At 39.0% G+C, this 18,850-nt stretch overlaps 1 protein-coding gene across 2 annotated transcripts in view; it reads left to right on the top strand.

Annotated features, from left to right (window-relative positions):
- The window catches only part of RNGTT (RNA guanylyltransferase and 5'-phosphatase), a 187,121-nt gene that overhangs the window by 67,449 nt on the left and 100,822 nt on the right, over nt 1–18,850 (top strand). For both annotated transcript variants that reach the window (XM_009887496.1, XM_009887497.1), the window contains exon 10: nt 1,286–1,450. In XM_009887496.1, the coding sequence (XP_009885798.1) occupies nt 1,286–1,450 (165 nt within the window). The remainder of the gene's footprint in view (nt 1–1,285; nt 1,451–18,850) is intronic.

Below are 18,850 nucleotides of genomic sequence, written 5' to 3'. Positions count from 1 at the left end.
GGCTGGAGAGATGGGCCCAAGCCAACCTCATGCAGTTCAACAAGGCCAAGTGCAAGGTCCTACATCTGGGTCGGGGCAATCCCAAGCACAAATACAGGCTTGGTGGGGAATGGCTGGAGAGCAGCCCTGAGGAGAAGGACCTGGGCGTACTGATTGACCAGAAGCTCAACATGAACCAGCGGTGTGCAATATAGCAGCCCAGAAGGCCAACCCCATCCTGGGCTGCATCAAAAGAAGTGTGGCCAGCAGGTCAAGGGAGGTGATTCTGCCCCTCTACTCCACTCTCGTGAGACCCCACCTGGAGTACTGCATGCAGCTCTGGAGTCCCCAACATAAGAAGGACATGGACCTGCTGGAGTGCATCCAGAGGAGAGCCATAAGGATGAACCGAGGGCTGGAGCACCTCTCCTGTGAGGAGATGCTGAGAGAGTTGGGGCTGTTCAGCCTGGAGAAGAGAAGGCTCCGGGGAGATCTTATTGCAGCCTTCCAGTACTTAAACGGGGTCTACAGGAGAGCTGGGGAAGGACTTTTTACTAGGGCATGTAGCGATAGGACGAGGGGGAATGGCTTAAAACTGGAAGAGGGCAGGTTTAGATTAAACATTGAGAGGAAGTTTTTCACTTTAAGGGTAGTAAGGCACTGGAACAGGTTGCCCAGAGAGGTTGTTGAGGCCCCATCCCTGGGGGTGTTCAAGGCCAGGCTGGACGTGGCTTTGATCAACGTGGTCTAGTGGGAGGTGTCCCTGCCCATGGCAGGCCGGTTGGAACTAGATGATCTTTAAGGTCCTTTCCAACTCTAATCATTCTATGATTCTATGAAATGCAACATCCCAAACAGTTGTTGACACTTTGGGTCTGAAAATTATTAACAATGAGTTTGTTTAACTGTGTAAATCTGATTGTTGCATTGTCATTAAAAGTATTATGAACAAAATGAGCTAAATGACTTCTGAGGAAAGCTACGTGGAAAAGTATGTAGCTGCTATATCCAAAGCTATAATTAGGGAATATTTAAATTATTTTGCTTAACTTCAAAGGTGTTTAGGTATTTAACTCACATATGCTTGAATACATATTATAGGTTTTTATCTTTCTATGAACTTTGATTTGATTAAACCTCTTGCAGCCTGAGACAAATGCTTGAAAACCAAGTATTGGGCAAAAACATGTGGTAATTTGGTAATATTTTTATGTATCTGTATGATTCTAAATATTGTGTAAGGAAAAATCAGACTGTTCAAGTAATTTGGTGTTTGATTTTAATTCTGATTTTTGTAACTTGGCAGGGCCAGCCTGTTGGAGACTGTGATTTTAATGTTCGACTTGCATGTATAGAGAAAGAGATTATATTTCCACGACATGAAAAGATGAAAAATGGTCTTATCGACAAAGCACAGGAACCATTCAGTGTTCGAAACAAACCATTTTTTGACATCTACGCTTCAAGAAAGGTAAACTTGATTTCAGTTGTTTATGTTGTGATGCTGAAGGCAGGAAAGCAGTGTTGAGTATAGATTTTTCCCTCAGCTGTTTTAGCTTCCAGCGAGTTCGTCTGCTAACTGAGTGTTCAGCAGTGCTTGGGGGGGTGATTGGCAGTTTGGGATACTCTGAAAAGTATTTTTAGGCTACCTATTTCTTCTGAATTACTATTTCCCCCTATTCAAAACCTGTACTTTTGCAAAACCTAAATCTTTAGTTTTGTAGTGTTGAATGATGATATAGAAGTTAATACCTTTAGGTCTGAAATATCTCTGAGCTCAAGGGGATGTGTGAGAGCTATGTTGTTTACACTCTCCTCCTTCATAGGTAAGAATATAATGTTCTTTTTACTTCCAGTCCCCGTTTGGCCATAGTATAAGAATCATGAGTTGTGCTTGAAGTCCCACTTCATGTTCAGCAGTGATTACTAAGAGCCTATTCTAGTTAACGTTTCCACATTTTACTTATTAAAATACTGCCCTTGGTCTTCTGAAGTAATGCATATGACTCGCAAATATATATATATGAATTCCTATCTTTCATTGTGCACTCTTTTCTTTGATATAGACATATCCTAACATTCTGTAAAATACTTCTATTCTCTTCTGTGAATTAAATGACTCTGGGATAATGCTTTCTTCTAGAGGAACCCATTTTTCTCAGCACTGCTGTTAAAAGTAGTCCTGTGTCTCATCAACACAGAGCAATGAACATCAAATTGTCGTCTTGCATTTGCTTTTGTCATTTCCTTGACCCTGTAGCAGGTAATGAATCTTGCCCCAAGAGGAGCAGTAATGGTATTTTGGCTAACCAAGAGTGAGTGAAAAGTAAATAAAGAGGTAAGGCATAAGCTGGACTTTAAAAAAAAAAACCAACAAAACCAGCAGAAAGTAGCAGACTTTGGGAAGTTTAAGTCACAAACAATTCTATGAGAAGTTTGTGTGGATAAAGCACTATAAATGTTTTGATTGCTTCTCTGTATTTGTGTGGTTGCATTTTTGAGTTGTCTATTTAAGATCAGTATCATAAATTTGAAATAAATTTTTCATGGAGGGAAAAAGGCTGTTTGTCTAGGACACATAATTTTCAACTTGACATTAAAAGAAACTAGAACGAAAGGAACACATCTCAAAAAGGGTTTCTTATATAAATTTATAGTTTCTTGAAGTGTTCTGAAGTTCTAGGGTTTTTTAACCTCGATTAAAAATCACAGGAAGAACATGGTTGGAAGCATTCCTAGAAAAAAATTCTAGGTAAAACACATCACAGAATCACAGAATGGTAGGTGTTGGAAGGGACCTTCAGAGATCATCTAGTCCAACCCCCTTGCCAAAGAAGGTTCAGCTAGAGCAGGTTGAACAGGATCACATCCAGGCGGGTTTTGAGTATCTCCAGAGAAGGAGACTCCACAGCGCCTCTGGGCAGCCTGTTCCAGTGCTGTGCCACCGTCAAAGTACAGTTTTCCTCATGTTGAGACACAATTTCCTCTCTTCCAGCTTGTGCCCGTTGCCCCTTGTCCTGTTGCCAGGCACTATGGAAAAGAATCTGTCCCCATCCTCTTGACACCTGCTCTTTAGATAAACATAGATAAGATCCCCTCTCAGTCTTCTCTTCTCCAGGCTAAACAGACCCAGGCGTCTCAGCCTTTCCTTGTAAGAGAGGTACTCCATTCCTTTGATCATTTTGTAGTCCTCTGCTGGACTCTCCAGTAGTTCCCTGTCCTTCTTGAACTGGGGAGCCCAGAACTGAGCACAGTACACCAGATGTGGCCTCACCAGGGCAGAGTAGAGGGGGAGGATGACCTCCCTAGACCTGCTGGCTGCACTTTTTTTAATGCACCCAAGGATGCCATTGGCCTTCTTTGCCACAAGGGCACATTGCTGGCTCATGGTCAACATGTTGTCCACCAGGACTCCCAGGTCTCTCTATGCAGAGCTACTTCCCAGCAGGTCAGCCCCTAACCTGTAGTGGTGCATGGGCTTATTCCTCCCCAGCTGCAGGACCCTACAGTTGCCCTTGTTAAACTTTGTTAGGTTTCTCTCTGCCCAGCTCTTCAGCCTGTCCAGATCTTGCTGAATAGTGGCACGACCTTTTGGTGTGTCAGCCACTCCTCCCAGTTTTGTGTCATCAGCAAACTTGCTGAGGGTTTACATTTGTAAACAGATGTAAACATCTGTATATTCATTTACATCTGTAAACAAATCTCATGCTAGTTAAATCTAATTCTAGCACATGACTATTGAAATGGTCCTCTGTTTCCCAAAACCTGGGAAATGAAAATTATGCTCAATGTCTTTCTCTTTCCTGTCTAAAGGAAATTTCCAAATTGTCCATGTTATTCCATTGTATTGGATTTTAACAATTCTGGCTGCGGCACCTTTTAAAGTCACCAATGAAATGATGCTGTTTACTGGTCTTTCCCTGCCTTTCTCAAAGCTCTGAGCATAAACTCTTTAAGACATTGACTGTCTTATTACGCAGCAGTAAAGCATCAAATATGTTGGTGAGGGAGAAAGAAATTATACATGACTGGAATTTGTTTCGTAATAGACTTATAATTGCTTTTGACAGTAATGCTTGGACAATATTTCTTTATTTTGTCCTTGTCGTTGCCACCAGGTTTGATTAAGTTGTGAATTGTGGGATGAAGCAGTTATCTGGCCAATTTTCTTCATTTTTGTGAAGAATATTCCTGTATGCAGCAGTTGAAGATGAACAGGGTTAGAGTTACTGGCAGTGCAGAATGAATAGCCGGTGTTATTTTTCTCTTATTTTAATCATTTCAAACATTTATGATTTATCCACTCTGTGCATGTATTAGATCACATTGGTAGGAAAATGAAGCAATGAAGAGCAGTATCTTGGGTTTTATCAAACTGTATGTTTTGAAAGATTATTTTTTTAACTAGGCCTCTTTTTGTCAGTTAACTTTCCCCCAAGTTAGAGTGAGTAAAAGTCAACAGCCGGTTTACACTACAATTATATAGCACATTTTCTTTCTCTGAGGGTTCCTTTTCCTCTGAGAGTTTTGCTGCTTTTTTATGAGTAATTAATATACTGTTGGAACAGATACAGTGGTGACTTATGCAGTTTGAGAGAGCAGTGCATCTGACAGTGTGAAGCATGGCTATCTCTTTGGGTCTATCTCTATCTCTTATCTCAAGCTTTTAAAAAACACTATTTGAAGAATTCAGTAAATCTGCAGTACCAGCTAAAACTTTAGGACACTGCAATCTGCATTTTAGGTTATTACATTGCAAATGCAGTTCAGTCAACAAATTCTCACCCTAATGTGTTATCACCACATTAAAAACATCTTTGAGACAAGAGTATCTATATGCTTTTAATGTATTAGGTGGGGTATTTGGGTTTGCTGTGGGTTTTTTAGTGGTTTCTTGTTGTTGGTTTTCTTTTGTGTGTGTTTGGTTTTGGGGTAGTTTTTTTAAGTGGTAATCAGGGCAGACTCTAAAACTTTCTACATTTTGGGTTTGAAATAACCATAGGTTTTAAACTTCTCTTTTTTGTACAGTGCGCATTACAGTTTTTAAGCAATCCTTGTCCTCATTTAAAGTCACTGTTATCTAGTGAAACGTGTTCATTGTGCTACTGTTATCACAAAACTTCTAATAAGGCTTTAAATCTGATCATTGTTTTAAATGAGTAAGAAGTTTTATGTCAATTTTTAAGAATTGTTTGTATGCCCTATGGTAACTGTAAGGAGTTTTAGGTAGTACTACCAGTATTGATGTGGCATTTTATCAAAGGCAATGTTGGTAAATGTTTAAGGGAAATCATCGATCGCACTCAAAGAATTGCGGTCAAAGGATCCATGTCCAAGTGGCGAGCAATGACAAGTGGTGTTCCTCAGGGGTAGGTACTGGGGCCGGTACTGTTTAACATCTTTGTTGGTGACGTGGATGTTGGGATGGAGTGCACCCTCAGCAAGTTTGCCAACGATACCAAGCTGTGTGGAGTGGTCAACATGCTGGAGGGGAGGGATGCCATCCAGAGGGACCTGGACAGGCTGGAGAGGTGGGCCTGTGCAAACCTCATGAAGTTCAACAAGGCCAAGTGCAAGATCCTGCAAGTGGGCTGGCCAATCCCATGCACAAATACAGGCTCGGTGGAAAATGGATTAAGAGTAGCCCTGAGGAGAAGGACTTGGAGGTGTTGGTGGATGAGAAGCTCAACATGAGCTGGCAATGTGCACTTGCAGCCCGGAAAGCCAACCATATCCTGGGCTGCATCAGAAGAAGCATGGCCAGCAGGTTGAGGGAGGTGATTCTGCCCCACGACTCCATTCTGGTGAAACCCCACCTGGAATATTGTGTCCAGCTCTGGAGTCCTCAACATAAGAAGGACGTGGACCTGTTGGAGTGAGTCCAGAGGAGAGACACGAAGATGACCAGAGGGCTGGAGCACCTCTCCTATGAAGACAGGCTGAGAGAGTTGGGGTTGTTCAGCCTGGAGAAGAGAAGACTCAGGGGAGACCTTATAGCATCTTTCCAGTATCTAAAGGGGGCCTACAAGAAAGCTGGAGGGAGACTTTTTACTAGGGCATGTAGTGATAGGATGAGGGGTAATAGCTTGAAATTGTGAGAGGGTAGATTTAGAATAGATGTTAGGAAGAAATGTTTCATTACGAGGGTGGTGAGACACTGGATCAGGTTGCCCCATCCATGGAAGGGTTCAAGGCCAGGCTGGACAGGGCTTTGAGCAACCTCATCTAGTGGGAAGTGTCCCTGCCCATGGCAGGGGGGTTGGAACTAGATGATCTTCAAGGTCCCTTCCAACTGTAACCATTCTATGATTATATATTCAAAATATATTTCAAATCTGTATCTGCTCAAAAGAATAGTATTCATAAAAATATATTCTCAAAAGAATAATATTTAGACTAAGAATCATTGTTGCTCTTATTTACCTCAAAAATACATTTTTTTTTCATTACTTCTGTGAACTTGATGACTGTGGTTTCCTGTAACACTTCCTTAGGATAATGAAACAGGGATTACATCTTCATATCCAGCACAACTTTGTGAACAGAGTTTTTCATTATGTATGATCAGAACAGACTATTGTTTTGAAGCATGTCCCTATTCTGAATGAGGACTATTTAAAAATAGTATTGCTTTGCCCAAAAGATATTTTTATGTATGTTCAGTCATGTCTGCAACTATAGCAACGCATGTGCTCATACCGATGAATATCTCATTAGTATAGCTAAAAGAGCAAGCTGGGTTTCTTTTGCATCAATGACAAATGTCATGACAGGGTTTACCAACTCTGTATGCAGCACAGCAAGGTCTGAAGGAAGACAAGGAAATCCTTCTAGCTTCTAAGTCTGCTCATATTCAGCATATTCAGATTGACTCGGCATATCCATCAGTCAGTCTTCAGAGATGGTGGCAGCTGAATAGATGCTAAAAGACTGACAAGTGGCACCTACTTAGGTAGATTTTTTTTCCTTATGTTTAATTAGCTGTTTTTCTTCTTCTCCAAGGACAGCAGAATTCTGTCATCTTTATAAAGGATCTAACAGGATCCTCTCTTTCTTGACTAGAGGTCATTAAAGATTTACACCCTTGAATGGTCTCAGAAAAGCTGTGTGTTTTCTTAAGTGTGGGTTTCTTCCATACCTTCAGTTCTTATATTTCACAGACAGAAGATGTAGCTTCTCATATCACTCCCAGGGCTTGTTATTTTCCAAGAAAGATCAGTGGATGCAGCAGTCTTTGGTCACAGATAAGGTGGATCTCTAATTGCACCAGTGTGTTCAAGACTGAAAAAGTGGAAAACCCATACCACTGGTCAGAACGTGTTTCATCAAAATTTTTGGAGTGTGTCTTGAAGTTATTTTTGAAGCGTAGCTGGGTTTTGCTTAGGGCCAAGAGAAGAATCAAGTGTACTTCTGAATTACTGCAGCTGGAACCACACATCACATCTTATTTTTGTTTTGAGAAACTTCAATTTTTAAAATATGTTCCCAGGGCGCAGTTTGAACCTCACAAAAATACATATTGTAGACCTCTCCCTTCACAGCCTCCCTCCATCATTCCTTTCTTTGACCTGAGTTAAGACATAGCGTTCCAAATTGAAAGCTGTTGTTGGCCATTCTTCTTATTAACAATAGCACGTATCAGTAAATGTGTGTTAGCTTGGGTGGATTGTAGGAAGATTACTCAAAAAGTCCAGGAATCTCAGCACTATATTCAATAGCAGAATAAGTGGCTAAAACTTCTAATTATAGCAGGAAAAATGAATGTTGTCTACATAGGTTTAGTTATTTTCAGTGAAAATGTGGAAGTAATTACGTGAAACAGCAGTAAACTTTGTACTGTGTTATATAATATGTCTAATAATGAAATTGTTCTCAGAGTTATGGGTTTGGGACTTTAATACCAGAGTTAGAGTACTGGCTTGTTGTTTTTTTTCCTAATCTAAAAATCAATTTATTGTGAAATGAAATGTACTTTAAAAGTGCAATTATAAAGTATGGCAACATTTATAGTTATGCCTTGACCTTTGTTGTTGGTACGAGATTTTGGAAATAAGGGCTATATTTTTACAATGTTGTATCTTTATAATAATGTCTTAAAGTTATTTTAAGATGTTTTGGTGGGCTTTTGTTTTTTCTAAGACTGAGTTTTGGTGGTGAGAGGAAGAAAAGAAAGGGACAGGTTGTATATGCTTGGAATCTCTAAAAATGTTACCTTGTTGAACTTGAATTCTATGTTTCGATATTGATGGAGACAGCAGTATCACTAAATTTGTCTGTCTATAATTAAAGAATCATTAAACGCAGTTTACTTGTTTAGTCTTAGCTGGGAACACATGTACTCTGCAAGCGATTTTGCCTTTTAATGTAACTTCCAAAGGCTTTTAGAAAGATATTTTTGAGGAATGTTGAATCTTTGTTTGTCGTTACACTTGCATGATTGGTCAGTTTTGTTGCATAGCTTGCTTTCTTTTCATTTATTAGTGTGCATCAGAATTTAAGGGGATGACACGGTCAAATCTGCCAGCACTCCCACCCATCATCCCATCATGCAAGGATAGCAGCAGTCTGTGGAAGAAGCTGAGTTTTAGACTTCCTTGATGCTAAAGCAGTAATGACCAGTGAGGTTAATGCTTTATATGCTGCATATTCTTAGCCTTGGAGCCTTAGCCTTTTATTTATACAAACATTTTAGGATTTTCAACAAGGACGTTATCTTCATTATATTAAACAGGAAGTATGGGTACACAGAAGAAAACCGAAACCCCTTGGAAATGGTGCAAGTCTTGGCTTTCACTGCCTAAACTAACCCTCAGTTCTTTTGCAAGGCTTTTTTGTGTGGACAGGCCCAGCCTGGATGTCATCACTAAAGCCTATTGTCTAGTGAAAATGCTGTCTAGCAGGAGAAGAAAAAAGGTCCCTTTTTGTGCGGTCCGTGGCCCCGTGGAGAATTGTGCCCATCACTCTCAATGGAACAATAAGGCTAAAGGTTAAATAATGATACAGGTCAAATGAGCAACCTTTTTCAAATGTTAGCACGCTGTATGTCAATGACTTGTCAGTTCTTAGACTATTACCTGATTTTAAAATGACAGCTTGTCCTAGAGGGATTAGAATGAAGGTGGGTAATCTCTGCTAGAAGATGAAATGGTCTAGGATCTTCTTGAAAGTTTTCAGTCAAATCTGTTAACTGACAGATGACTTGTTTTGTTCTCCTAGTTTACTTGACATTTGATTTATTATTTTTTTTTAAATTTTTGAAACTGCTTTTGTTGTAGTTAGGAAAGGAGGAATTTTTAAAAGTTTATACCAATAAATGTACCGTTACTGTTGAGGTGGTTTGCTTTGGAAAATCAAGTGGCTGTGGACCTCTGATGAAGAAGGAGATTGTGTAAGTACATGACATGCTGATGTTGGTGTGAAGTGTTCTGCAGGCAGCTGAGGCAGCTGTAAGCTAGTATTTGCATGGCCTGAAAAAATAAACCCTGATAAAAGGTAGAATATGTGGACATAGCTCATCCACGTCTGTCAAGAGAGCTGTTAACCCAAAGCTGACTGTAAATGGCCACAAAGCCCTGTCTTATGTCGCCAAGTGGCCTACAGGCAAAAATGTGGAGAAGATTTGCAGTCACGGGACAGAAAACGAAAGAATTCAACGGCAGCAATGGCAGCAGCAGAAGTGGTAAATAATCTCTGTCTATTTATTGGAGATTTTGAATTCCGCATCTCCGTGGATGGGGAATGCTACCATCTGGAGGGTTTTTAATGCCAAAAAGACTTGTTTCCTCTGTTTTTATTTTTGTTTTTATTTTCTATGCCTTAAGGAGTAGCTTATTCAGCTCACCTTTCAATCCTGCACTTCCTGACCCAGAGTTGGCAGTCACTTTTCGGTGTCTGGCCTCCACCATAGTCCTTACTCCATCTGTTCTGTTCCAGGTTTTTGGCCTGTTTATCATCTCATCTCCTTTTAATTATCTTCTAACCCATCTCCCCTCTACCATTTTGTTTCTGTTTGCTTTTATTTCTTTACTTCATATATTTCTTCCTCACCTTGTCCTATTCCATCTCCCCCAAAATGGGAAGTCAAATGTCGTGAAAGCAAAATTGCCTTATTCCACCCTTAGATGCTTTTGTGCTGGTGGTGATCTTCACTCAAGTTTTCTTTTTTGAGTGCTTTTCTTCCTGTAACTGCAAATAATGGTTGACCTGAGGAACCTAGTAAACAAGTAGCGAATAAGAAACTGGAAAGATGTTACCTTATGCTTTTATTAGAATTTGAAGTCTTCCCTTGGCAGCTGTCCCGTATCCCAGCACGTAGTATTTCAGCTTGATTTTTCAAGCTGATTTTACCATGTGAATTTTAAAGGTAAGGACAGCCAACCAGAACAAGTGGAAGCTTTGTAAATTGTAATATGAAATAGAAGATCAAACTGTGGCTCTTGAGCTGAATGTAGGTTACTACCACTTAAAATTTGATTCTTGAACTGGAGCTATTTCATGGAACCAGCTGCAGCACTGGAATGATGTGGATACTGCTCAGTAAATGCTGTTTCTGGCAGTGGAAGGATGAGGGTAACAGGGGCTTTGTAGGCAAGGGTTGGTGGGGTGTCCAGCTGCCTCCCGGGAGTTCATTTGCTTTCTGTGGGGCAGGGAGGCTGCAATTACCTGGTTAGACTTGGTTTACACCAAAACATTTTCCCTCATGCTAGGGAAAAAAAATGACTCCGCTATGGCTAACTTCTCAGCCTCCTTGCTCTGGTGGAGTCACTTGAGGAGACCCGTTCATGAACAAGAATCTCTGTTCATTTCCTGGAGTTAACAAAAGAGGATTAGGCTACTTGCTTTTGATTATTATTATTTGTGATGTTGAAGGTCAAGTACAATATTTCAGCACAGTATAATTTTGATTAGGGAAAAGGGGAAATAGTTTTTTGCTTTTGGTTTAAGAAATTATTCACACATTAGTTACATTTCACATTTTTCGAAAATGATCTACTGAAGTTAAAACAAACAGTCTTGAATATTTCCATGAAGGATTATTTTCATAACTAGTGGCCCATGTTAGATATTGCTAGTGGTACAAATTAAATTAATGTAGAATAATTCAGATGTGGAATATATAATTAAATTCTGACTTGCCAGACTATAGTGTGGGAAAGAAAACAATGAAACTAGTAGAAAAATAAAGGCATATGGATGAAACATTATACTGGGTGCATATTGTAAGTTTAAACATTGGAACAGTACGTATTCAGTTTAGCTTTTAACATTTTAACATTAGCTTTGAACATTCTAACATTTTTTGAAGTTATTTCTTCTGTATTTTGTGCAATGGAAATAATAAACCTTTCTAAGTAGGAAAAATGTCTTTAACGGTGATTTCTACTTTCAGTTTTGTGGTATATTACCAAAACAGAGAAAATTCCAATCTGTTTGGACCTAATTACCAGTTGGTGTCCCAGTATGGGCAATTGAGTTGGTATATTTGATATCTTCTGAATTAGTTAGAGGACTCAGCTGTGGTGACTAAGTAGGTCACTCCACTCATTAATTGAGGGGCAACTGTTTAATACTGTCCGTTGTGCCACTTCACAGCCTGTCACTTTCCGAACTGCCTCCTGGCAATACAGCTCCGCAGGGAAGCCAACAGCCTTCTCGTATTGGAATGATGTTCAAGAGACATGCGCTTAATTTGGGTAAAATGAATACAAGCACAAAGAGAACTGTAAAGGTGGGGGTGAAATTTAAAGCAATTTATTATGATGCAAGATTATAGGACATCCCTGCTAGCTCTTTCTTTTCTAGTAATATGCCCAGTTTTGCAAAAAAAAAACCAAAAACCCTGTACAAAATTTGCCTTTTTCTTTACAATCAAGAACTAATAAAATCTTAGCATTTTACTGTTATGGCCTTACAGTGCTAAGTTTTAATTTCAACTTTGTAGCAAATAAAGCCCTCAAGTGCCATAGCATAGCAGAAGAATCAAATGTTTTTAAACATCCAGAATATAATGTTATATCTTTAATTTTTTTTTTTGGTTAAAATCACTGCATTGGTGCCCAGTGGAATACATTAGCCCACTCTGAATCAGGGATTGTAACAGTAAATGTATGAAGACTTTATATTCTTGAATATCCGTTTTATGTCTAATTGAATTATTGTACATAAAGATTTGTCTTTGTTGATGAGTCTTAGTGGAAATGCTTAATAAAACATGATCCTTAATTATCTGATTTAATTGAAACAGGCCTGTCCATGTTCCTGACAACCAGAGGCTGGATTATGTTGTAGCTGTTTACACAGGGGTTGGATAACAGATAAATCCTATCAAGTTTGTAACATTGGAAGATCATTTAGAGAACAAATTAAAATGTTCTTGGCCCCATTGCACTCAACTCAGTGTCATTTTTTCCTCTCACATCAGAAGCACTTTTGAATGTTGTATTTGATCAAACCCAGGGTTTTAGGGGGATTCTAAACATTAGTGGAGAACACTGCTCAGTTGAGGACTTTGGGGAACAGACTTTACTGAGTATCTGCCATCCATTCAGGAATATCACAGATTGTAGATCATTAGTAAACAGGTCAAAGAATTTGCTAGTGGCACCTATTAGACCTCCTCCAGCTCCAGCAGGACTCTAGTCTCAAGCAGGTGTGCTCTGCCAGGAGAGCATGGGGTGTGGACAAAATCCCAATCCCTAAACGAAAAAACTGAAGGTACCTTGCAGGTTGAAATAGAGAACTGGCAAGAGCACAGTAAATTAAACCGCCAAGCTATGAATTATACTGCTCTCTTTCTTCATTAGGTAAAATAAATATAAAATACTATTGCTGCTTGGCAGTGGCGTTCCCTCACAGCCTCGAGGAATCCGTGTTTCTCCCATTTTGAAGCTATCAGAAAAGTCAATTAAAGTTTCTTGAAGCAGTCTATTTCTCTTATTTGAAAGAAGCATTTGAAAACATCGTAGTTAATTGATGTCAATTTCTCAATTGTATTTTTGAGAAGAGATTGACAGTGAGAAATGCCTAATGCTTATTTTGAATTCGGGAATGCAGATGTGCTGTCAAATTAAGCATTAAATCACACAGCGCTCATGTTATTCTTGGGTATTGTTTTGAATATATTAGGTACATGACCTTTGGAGTTGTTCACTCAGAACCAGCAAACTGGTGATAGCTCAGTGGGACTCTTACTGCAGCGTGCTCTACATTTTTCTAAAATGTCTCTATCCAAATAATTAAGAACATGGCATATAGCTAGTGTTAATATAAAGAGTGCAGTTAATGAATTAGCTGCAAAACAAAAAAGAGATTAAAAATAAAATAGAACCATCAAACTTTATTCCCTGCCACCTCCCTGCCAATATATTTTATTGTTGTTCACTATAGCATTTTTTCCCTTGCGCTTGGGTAATAAAATCAAGCTAGTGCGGTTCTTCCACCTTCTCAATATCGAAGGTTGTATCCCATCACAGACTACGGTAACTTCCAGCTAATCATATATCTGGAAATGGCTTTTCTTTAAATCTTTTAGAGGGGTAGTAGAAGAGATTTAAGAAGCAGGTTTCAGAAGATGACACATATGATTTCTTTTGCTTTAAGTTCTCTGTGAGAAAAGCAGACTGTAACACCCTTTTGTGAAATTGGCATCAGTTCCAATAGGAGCTGGGAAAGCTCCGAGAGTCCATTGTGTGGAGTAACTTCTTTATTTCAGAGGTGACTCAATCATGACATGAAGCAGGTTGCAGATAGAAGGGATGAGTCTCTTTGGATTTCTTGGTTGGAGGTGTTGCTCGTTCCCATCACATGAGTATAAACAGGAATTTCTATTGCCTTCCTGTTCTGGAAAGAATACCTAGACCCTGGTAAAGACTTTTCTGCAGAACTGCTGTTCTAAAAGACGATCAGTGAAGAATGGTGTCCATAGTTAGAATGCTGATGCCCGGGCACTAGTAGTTTGGGTCCTTGTCACTCATCGGCTATGAAATTATATGGTTTGAGGAAGAAGCTGTACAGTAATTATGGTTCTTTGAATCATGATGTTATTTATCATCTATAACCTACTAGCATCAAGTCTTCAGAGTACTTGGCTTTTACACGAAGTCATCAAGGAGTCTGGGAGCCCTGCGCATCATGCTCTTAGCCAGAAAACAAGCATGCGGAGCTGAAGTACAAACTGCAAGTTATGCTGGTGGCAGCCTGAATCCGCAGCCTTTCAGCTTCATCCACTTAGAATGCAGGAGAGCCATCAAATGAGAACGTATTTATAATACATCTGAGAGGGTTGTTGTAGCTGTGAAGTAAATAAATGTTTATTTCAATGCTCCTGCTGAGTTTCTAAGTAGTTTTAGACCAGAGAAAAGTATGTAGGTGCCAGAGCAAACCCAGGTAGAATTAGGTCACCTTCCTTCGTCTCTGTGCACGCGCCTGTCTGTTGCATCTTCACGTTGTTTCAGCCTTGCTGCTCCCACTGGTACTAGAGCAGAGCTCGTGAAGGTTCACTGGAGGTGCCCGGGTGAGCTCTTACGATAGCAGGTGAGTTCCCATCCTGCTGCGAGAGCTGTAAATGGGCTATACGTGGGAGAGGTGACCCCTGGTAAGGCTGGACACCCACAAAGCGCTGTGAAATACTAGTAAGCGAGCCTACTGCAAAAAGATTTCTTCTTGCCGTTATCTGTCATTAGAACAAGCAGCAGACTGTCAGTAAATGTTGGAATATGAATTGCAGGTTCATTGTCTTCTGTCACTGTTTTGCTACATGAGCCACCGGTTAGGGCCGTATGTACTTGACTACCATGAGTGATGGTTTAAAGGCTAAAGCAGTGTATACGGTGAAGGAGTGTAGAGAGGAAGCTACGCATGCTCTTCTTGCAAAAGAATTTTCGTTACTAGGGGCTGGTCAATCTGTGAAGCTAAATTCAGTTGCACTAAACACGCCTTCGGTCAAGCTTTAAAATGAGAAAAGCCCACCTTGCATCCTCACTTATTTGGGCTACGCGTTTCCTGTCTTTGGTGGGTCTTCTTGTGCTGGATTCTTGTCTAGTGTGTTTAAAATGATTAGGGTAGCTCCCTTATGGAATTCTTAAAATGTTCTTCAGTGACCAGTTGTATCCACTGTGCTTTTGTTGTGGCTGTTGGCTATTCCTACACCTAACAGATGGCACTCGCTTAAACTGACAAGCTGTGGGATAGCCAAGCATTACTAATAAAACCTATCACATGTTAAACTTGACCTGACATTAATCAAGTTTTGAATGCTACAAATGATTCATGGATAATAATTAGTCTCTTGATCATATTAGTGAACATCGGTCTCACATTGCTGCCATTATCTGCTTTCATTCTTATAGGGAACAAATCCATTGCAGTAATTAGGTGTTTTTAATGTCTTTTGAGCCAAAATGTTCTGTATGATTAACTTGGCAAAGAGGTTATTTTTAGTCTTTCAGGATGATTGGTTTCAGAGTATCTAGTAAATTAACAAACTGAAAGGCTTTCCATAAAATAGTATTTTATAAAAAGTATGTATTTTTTTTAATTTTATCAACTGAGAAAATTCCTATGTGTCTTTATGCAGTCATTTGCTATAATTTTCATCACAATGTGATTCAGCTGTTGCCACAAATTACACAGTTCAAAATAGTGGTGATTTTGTTAAACAGATGAATCTTTGGAGTTTACTTTTACTCTTGTTTAGTACTGAGTTACTGGTTAACATCAGGTGCTTTCAACATGTGTGCATTCATACAGATAGAATAACATTTACAGCTTTTCTCTGATAATATCTTAAATTAGAATCTTGAGTGGATGGCTGCATGAAAGCTAGGATTTTGAGCTTTAAGCATAATTTTTTTTTAAAGGATTTCCATGCAGTTTGAATTATACACTGCTTTTACATCCCAAGAGCATGAAATTTCTTTTTAAGTAATGAGCAAGTGAGAAGTTTATACTTTGTGTTCCTTATGCAGTTAGGGCAAAGCAGATCATTTCACTGTTTTACTGAAAATGTAGCAGTTATTCTTCAATATGTGTTGGTTCTTAATGAGCATATAAATCTTCTTTAAATAATTGCTTCTTAATGAGTTGAGGTTTTAATTTATTTTCTACAGGTTTTGATCCGACTCTTCCTTTATGCATATTTAAGACCGTTAGCATGGGCCAGGAAATATTTTGTAACTTCATGATTTTTTTAGTATACTAGCTTAAAAATATTTAGTATAAGCTGTGGTTTTCTGACTGTACTTTCAGTTATCGTGCTCCATTTCTTTTCTTGCCTCTTTGTTGTTGGTTTCCCAGAAAACAAAAATTGAAAATCTTTAAGGTAAATATAGCCCAATACAATGAATAATTGAGGATGCATTATAGAATTGGACTTTACCCTGATGTAAAGATACACTTTAACTAATACATTAAATACTGGTTTTTACCTCATTTATTTGATATTAGGTAGCATATAATGTTTCTATTAGGAAATGAGAATAACGCTGAGGAAACTGGGTCATGTTAAATTGATTAAAAATCTGCTCTTCAATGTTTTTATAGGTGATTTGGAGGAAAACATGAAATCATAGAAATGAGAGACGATTTACTGATGTTTGCATGAGGGAAGTAGATGTTGATGTTGAAATGCTACTTGCAGCTTTTGGAGTCACTGGGTGCAAGCAGAAACATATACTCATAGTGCCACGTGCTGTCACACTCATGATATCGTGGGCTGTGCTTTCAGGACCTTCATGGTTACTTGGAAGGAGCCACTTTGAGTCAAGCAGCCAGTTGTAATGAGCCGTCGGCTGGTGAAATTCTTCTTTGGCAAGTGCTCATGTATCCAGAGATGTCCTTGAGAAGGGACTCCTGCAGAGCAGAACAAGGAGTGTGTTTTTTCTTGCTGCTGTGGCTATCCTGGAATATTCTGTCTAGTCTAGCTCAGATGGTTTCAGCTGATGAAAAAAATTATAACTCTGAGTTTAGAAGGGACATTATTGAAATACTGAAAAGTTATATCTGCTTGCTTGTGAAATGTTTGAAATATGAAGCTAGTTTATTTGCCAAAACAACTTCTCAGAGGTGAACTTGATTGGTGTCTATTAAATAGAGGGACAAGGAAGAAAAGTTGAAGTACGAAAAAAATTACTGAGAAATAGGCATTAATTTTTTAATTGCGCATGTGATAGTTCATTGGAGCAACTTAACGAAGATTGTGATTCTCCATCACAGCAGGCTGTAACTTGAGACTGCACAATTTTCCAAAAAATTAATTGGCACTTGAGCGTATCACTTGAAGAGGAACTTAAATATGCATGAGAGGAGAAGAGGATTTCATATCATCCTCATAGCTGTCTGAAAGTTAGTCCGAGACAGGCTATGTCTGGTGTTGGACGGGGAGGGGAAGAAGCAGTGGAACTGCCAGAGGCCTTTGGTCCTCTTCCATCTTCCCCCAAACTGTTAATTTTCACTAGATTTGTTGAGGTCAGCTGTTTTGCTTCAATGCTAACACTAGGTGAGGCTATACGGTATCCCGAGTATGAAAAAGATAAAAGTCTGAGTGGCTTCAGTTTGGGGTGTGGGCTTTTTTCCTCTTTTTTCCGTTTTTCAGATGGTATGTGCTCCCTTTAATTCCCGAAGCCCTGTATTCCCCAGGGTCACTAAAGTCTATTTTGAAAGTTTTACCATATATTTGCAGTAATTTCAGTCAACAAACCAAAATCAGAACATCTCTTAACACATTGTTTTGGGCTCTACTTCTTTTAAAATGTGAATTAGCCAGCTTTTATTTGTGGAAAAGTTGAGATTTTGACTTATTTTTAAATAATATATGAAACTTTTCCCCCCACAGTATAGAGTTAATCACATGCTATTTGATGCGTTTTTGCTTTGAGACTGAAAGCAGCTGTTTAATTCTTGTTACCTTCTCTGCTTTTAGAAACAAAACAAACCAAAAAAAGAAATGATGCTGCAGGACAGGGGAAACAGGGAAGATTCTGGGGAGAAGGAATGAGCAGAGACTACAACCATAGCTTAGAGGGACCAGCTTCCCTCACCTGACATTAAGTTGCATTTGATAATATTTTCAAGCATTGCACAGTAGCCCGTGTATCATCTGGAAGGCAGCTTATACGCCACAGACAGCATGTTTAATTCTTTCCTAGGAGGCCTCCTCAAAATGTAATGTTTGAAAGCTGGAGTTTGTAATGTTAATAGTGTGGATGATGGCTCCATCATTGCCTGTTACTGATTAATTGATTTATTTTGGGAAACGTGATAGTTGGGATGATTCTGAGCCAGTCTGTGTTAGCATTATTTTTACTCAACTGAACTTAACATAGAAATCATTCTGTAGGATTTCTGATGTCATTCAGAAACAGTGTTCCTGAAGATACTGTGTAGTAGGTTATTCTCAATATATTTTTCTTCTGCCTGTAACAAGGGAGATCCAGATTTCAATTCTGATTTTTTTTTTTAAAGCAAAATAGTTTTGTGAAGCAGGGTTTTAGGGGTTTTTATTGTGTTTTGTTTGTTTTAAACTTAAATCCAGAGAGGCTACCCAATAGAAATACTGGTTTTGTTACACAGATCTTCAGTTGCATTTGCAATTCATAGATCCTTTCTTCAGAGACTCCTGTATGTAGTAATAGAGATTATTTTTTTGGTCTTGTGAGTTATCAAAATTATGATGCAAATACTTCTTTTAGTAGCAGACACATTAAATTCAGGGATGTTTTATTGAATGTTGTTAAACCACTGTACATTTGAAAACATTTGTACCTCCCACTTTGGATGTAAAACTTTTTCTGGCATGTCTTAAATACATCACCAACCAGTGGTGAAGTAAATAATTTTTATATTGAACTTGGATAATTAAGACCTCTTGAAAGAG

Source organism: Charadrius vociferus, unplaced genomic scaffold, assembly GCF_000708025.1.
Source record: "Charadrius vociferus isolate BGI_N301 unplaced genomic scaffold, ASM70802v2 scaffold185, whole genome shotgun sequence".
Classification (NCBI taxonomy): Eukaryota; Metazoa; Chordata; class Aves; order Charadriiformes; family Charadriidae; genus Charadrius; species Charadrius vociferus.
Note: the sequence above shows the minus strand (reverse complement) of the source record. Positions and strands in the feature narration are given on the sequence as shown.